The sequence below is a fragment of the Pongo abelii genome, chromosome 21 (genome assembly GCF_028885655.2).
Source record: "Pongo abelii isolate AG06213 chromosome 21, NHGRI_mPonAbe1-v2.0_pri, whole genome shotgun sequence".
In the NCBI taxonomy this organism is placed as follows: Eukaryota; Metazoa; Chordata; class Mammalia; order Primates; family Hominidae; genus Pongo; species Pongo abelii.
The window spans coordinates 19,039,516-19,043,314 of record NC_072006.2 but is presented as its reverse complement, the minus strand read 5'-3'; the positions used below and the strand labels follow the sequence as shown (position 1 = coordinate 19,043,314).

The window sequence follows — 3,799 nt, the reverse complement described above, 5'->3', positions numbered from 1 at the left end:
GGCCTGGGAGGGGCAGGGGCAACTGAGGCAGGGAGGGAGCTTGTGTTGGCAGAGGAGTGAAAGGAGAGATGGAGAAAGAGGGGATGGGCAGAAAGAGGAGGAGGAGTCAGGGGCGGGGCATGGAGGTGGGTGAGGCTGGGCTGCCAAGGCAGGATAAATGCACAGCTGCCTGCTGGTCTGGGCTCCCCGCCTCAGGCTCTCACCCTACTCTCCTGAAGCTCCAGCTCTGTGCTCTGCTTCTGAGGAGACCATGGCCTGGCCCCTGTGTACCCTGCTGCTCCTGCTGGCTGCCCTGGCTGGGGCCCTGGCCTGGAGCCCCAAGGAGGAGGATAGGATAATCCTGGGTCGCATCTATGACGCAGACCTCAATGATGAGTGGGTACAGCGTGCCCTTCACTTTGCCATCAGTGAGTACAACAAGGCGACCGAAGATGAGTACTACAGACGCCCGCTGCGGGTACTGAAAGCCAGGCAGCATGTGGGTGTTGCCTCCACCCGAGGGGTCCTGAGTCTGTTTGTTGCCCGACCCCCAAGATCATTCCCAGCAAATAAACACTGACATATTCATGATCTAGTGCTCAGATTCATTCAGATTTCCCTGACTCTCCGCTGATGGCCTTCATGCTTAAGCATGTTCCCGGGCCATATACTCAGCCACTGTCTGTCCTCTCAGCTTCCTTTAACCTGCAGCAGCCACTGTGTCTGTACCATGACCGTGGCATTTCCCAGGGTCCAGCAGGTGTGGATGGAGACTGTGCAGACTCTGGGTGGACTTGATGCTGCTCAGGATGAGATCCAGGACCTGAGGCTCATCCTCCTCCCTGAGTCCCATCCACAGGGGCCACACAGGAACCTGGCTCCCTGTTCTGTAGAGCCCTGCTTCCCTCCCCAAGTCATGCCCTTGGGCACAGCCCCTTAGGGCTAGTGGCCTTCACACTCAGGCGGGCTGACCACCCCCTACAGCCCAGGGCGGCTGAGTCCCTGCTGGGGTGGAACACACCTGACCCTTCCTCTAACAGCTGATGCAGAGTTAGACCTCAGCAAGATGAGGACAGCAGTCCCCCAGCAGAGGTGAGGAGGGTGTCAGGTCAGGAGGGAGCTTCAGCAGGGCTACTGGGCCCAGCTTCACCTGCATCCCATGGCAGAGCAGCAAATAGTGACACAGCCTTTAGAGCTCCTCCACCTTCTCCTGGAAATTCAAAGGAATCTCCATCAGCCCCATTTCTCCTCCTGTAGCTGTCAGCTGGGGCTTTCTCCCTGCATACGAGGCACAATCCCTGGTGCTGTGGTCCCCGCTGGCCTGCATCTCCCACTCAAGCAGGACAGTAACTTGGAGTGAAGCACAGGGCATTGCAGACCATCAGGACTGGAAGCCTATTTTATACATGGGTAAACTGATACTTGAGGGATCTCAGTAGTTCCTCACATTTCCAAAGATTCCCTCATCCCAGGTTTCTCCACAGCTCTGCCACATTGTGTCTGGGAGAGGCCCTTTGCAGGGAAAGGTTTCAATTCTAGTCTGCAATTGTAAGACAGGCAGGTGTGCTGCTGACTTGAGAAATGTATCTTGAATCTCACACTTCAAATGGTGGCATCTGAGAGGCCCCATTGACCCAAAATATCTGTGTGTGTGAAGCATCTGATTTCCTACTCTAAGTGCAGTAATAAATCTAGGTTAAATGGAGGGAATGAGATTTTTGGAAGTTAGCTGAAATTTTGTCATCAGACAGACTTCCTAGTAAAGATTGTGTTCCCTCACCCCTGAGCCACAGGTAGCAGAATTCTGTGAATTATTTTACCCAGCGCACAGAAAACAATGTTTAAGGGCAGGCAAGAGGCTCAGCACCCTGCCACCTCACAGGAAGATGGGGCTTGTGTGCCTTGTGGTGACATGTGGACAGCTCATGAAGCCCCTAAGCAAGTCCAGTGACTCAGCCACAGTGAAGTGCCTCTAAGTGCATGAAACTGATGGAGAGCGCTGTCCGTGTGTCCTGTTTTCTCATGTGTGTAGATCGTGGCCGGGACGAATTACTTCTTCGACATAGAGGTGGGCCGAACCATATGTACCAAGTCCCAGCCCAACTTGGACACTTGTGCCTTCCATGAACAGCCAGAACTGCAGAAGGTACATTCCTGATGTGGGTCCTGGGCCACTCATGCACCGCAGAGGGGTGCATATGTGTCAGCCTCTGCCCTACACATGTTTGGAGGGTGTGTTTGTGTGCAGGTGGGTATGTGGGGAGCCATGTATGCATGGATGTGTATGTGTTCATGTACATGTGGGAGGTTGTCCATGTAGGTGGGCGTGTGGAAAGGTGAACATGTATACACACATGTGCCATTGTGTGCAGGGAGATCTATGGGAGCATGTGTGCCTGTGTGTGGGTGTGTGGGGGGAGTATGGAGCTTTGTACATAGATTCATGGGGATGAGGAGTCCAAGTGAGTTTACGTAGTTGTCTATGTATGTCCTTCCATGGTGAGGGAGGGGGTCAATGTGTTTGATTTGCTAGGAAGGCTTTAGCTTGGGAATGGTTACTAGAAGGTCAACTCTGCCTGCTTTGGGGTGTTGCCTGTTGGACGGGAAGAAGCAGCTGTGGGGCTATGTGCTGGGCAGGGAGAAGGGGCTCTGTCTAAACCCAAGGCTCAGGCACCTGCATGCAGCCACAACCTCGAGGATCACATTAGTGGGACCTAGAGGCCTGTTAGCTGGGAAGCCCTGGACCTGCGCCGCTCACCCAACACCAGCCTCTCCAAGGACCTGCTGGTTGTTGTGAAGTCTCCATTCAGGGGAGAGCCGCACTCTCCTTGTTGCCCTTTCCCCATGCCCCAGCTCTTTGAGGGGGAGCTGCCCTGCCCTGGGTTCTTCTCTCTGGCCCCTCTTAGTGCTGGCCTGAGTGCTGGAGGTGGAAGGAGCTGGGGGAAGTGAGCCACCTCCCCATGTTCTGCACCCTTGCGGCTCCCAAGGCCTTGCACAGGCTGTTCCTCACAGGGTTGTGCTGGGACAGGACCCTGCAGGCTGGGGTGGGGGACCAATGCCACCTGGTGGCTTGGAGCCTTGGGAGGACCAATGGAACTGTCACTATTTATTCTAGTTCAGTGCTCTGGGATTCAGCAGGGGTGGGTGAGGTCCCAGTGTCTCACCTCCATCCTCCTCATCCAGGCTCTGACATTTCATGCCTGGGCATCTTCCCCTTTAACTGTAGCCCGCAGTGATTGGTGTTCTCTCTTCCCTTTCACAGAAACAGTTGTGTTCTTTCATGATCTATGAAGTTCCCTGGAATAAAAGAAGGTCCTTGGTGAAATCCAGGTGTCAAGAAGCCTAGGGATCTGTGCCAGGCCATTTGCACCGGCCACCTCCAACTCCTACCCCCTGTAGTGCTCCCACCCATGCACTGGTGGCCCCCACCCTGCAGGAGTCCTCCCCACCTGTGCCAGGAGACAGACAGAGAAGGCCCCAGGAGGCCTTTGTTGCTCAGCAGGGGGCTCTGCCCTTGCTCCTTCCTTCTGGCTTCTCATAGCCCTGGTACATGGTACACACACCCCCACCTCCTGCAATTAAACAGTACCATCGCCTCTCTCTGAGTTCTTGGCTGTCTGGGGATGTGCACACCGGCAGGGTTTCTGCAGTTCCTTTATGAAGCCTCCTTATTCTCCTGGTGTGGAGATCAGAGGAGTATCTGGGAGCTGACGCCACAGCAAGGCCACCAGGGGAGCTGCTGCCACTTTCGGAGACCTGAGCTTCAGAACAGGGAGACAGCAGCCAGGGTCTGGGAACCCAGGTCTTCAGCTGCAGCAGC

General features: G+C 55.2%; 1 protein-coding gene across 1 annotated transcript; it reads left to right on the top strand.

Moving 5' to 3' along the window:
- The first annotated feature begins 250 nt into the window (after nt 1–250).
- LOC129052282 (cystatin-SA-like) lies at nt 251–3,325 on the top strand. Its single transcript, XM_054542382.1, has 3 exons — nt 251–478; nt 2,012–2,125; nt 3,242–3,325. The coding sequence occupies exons 1-3, from the start codon at nt 251–253 to the stop codon at nt 3,323–3,325; spliced, it is 426 nt and encodes a 141-aa protein (XP_054398357.1).
- The last annotated feature ends 474 nt before the right edge of the window (nt 3,326–3,799 follow it).

Bases quoted from the DNA above. Each gene is read 5' to 3' on its own strand.
- LOC129052282 (XM_054542382.1), top strand. From the start codon at position 251: ATGGCCTGGCCCCTGTGTACCCTGCTGCTCCTGCTGGCTGCCCTGGCT. The intron at 479-2,011 runs GTGGGTGTTGCC...TCATGTGTGTAG, and splicing joins TACTGAAAGCCAGGCAGCAT to ATCGTGGCCGGGACGAATTA. The intron at 2,126-3,241 runs GTACATTCCTGA...TCCCTTTCACAG, and splicing joins AACAGCCAGAACTGCAGAAG to AAACAGTTGTGTTCTTTCAT.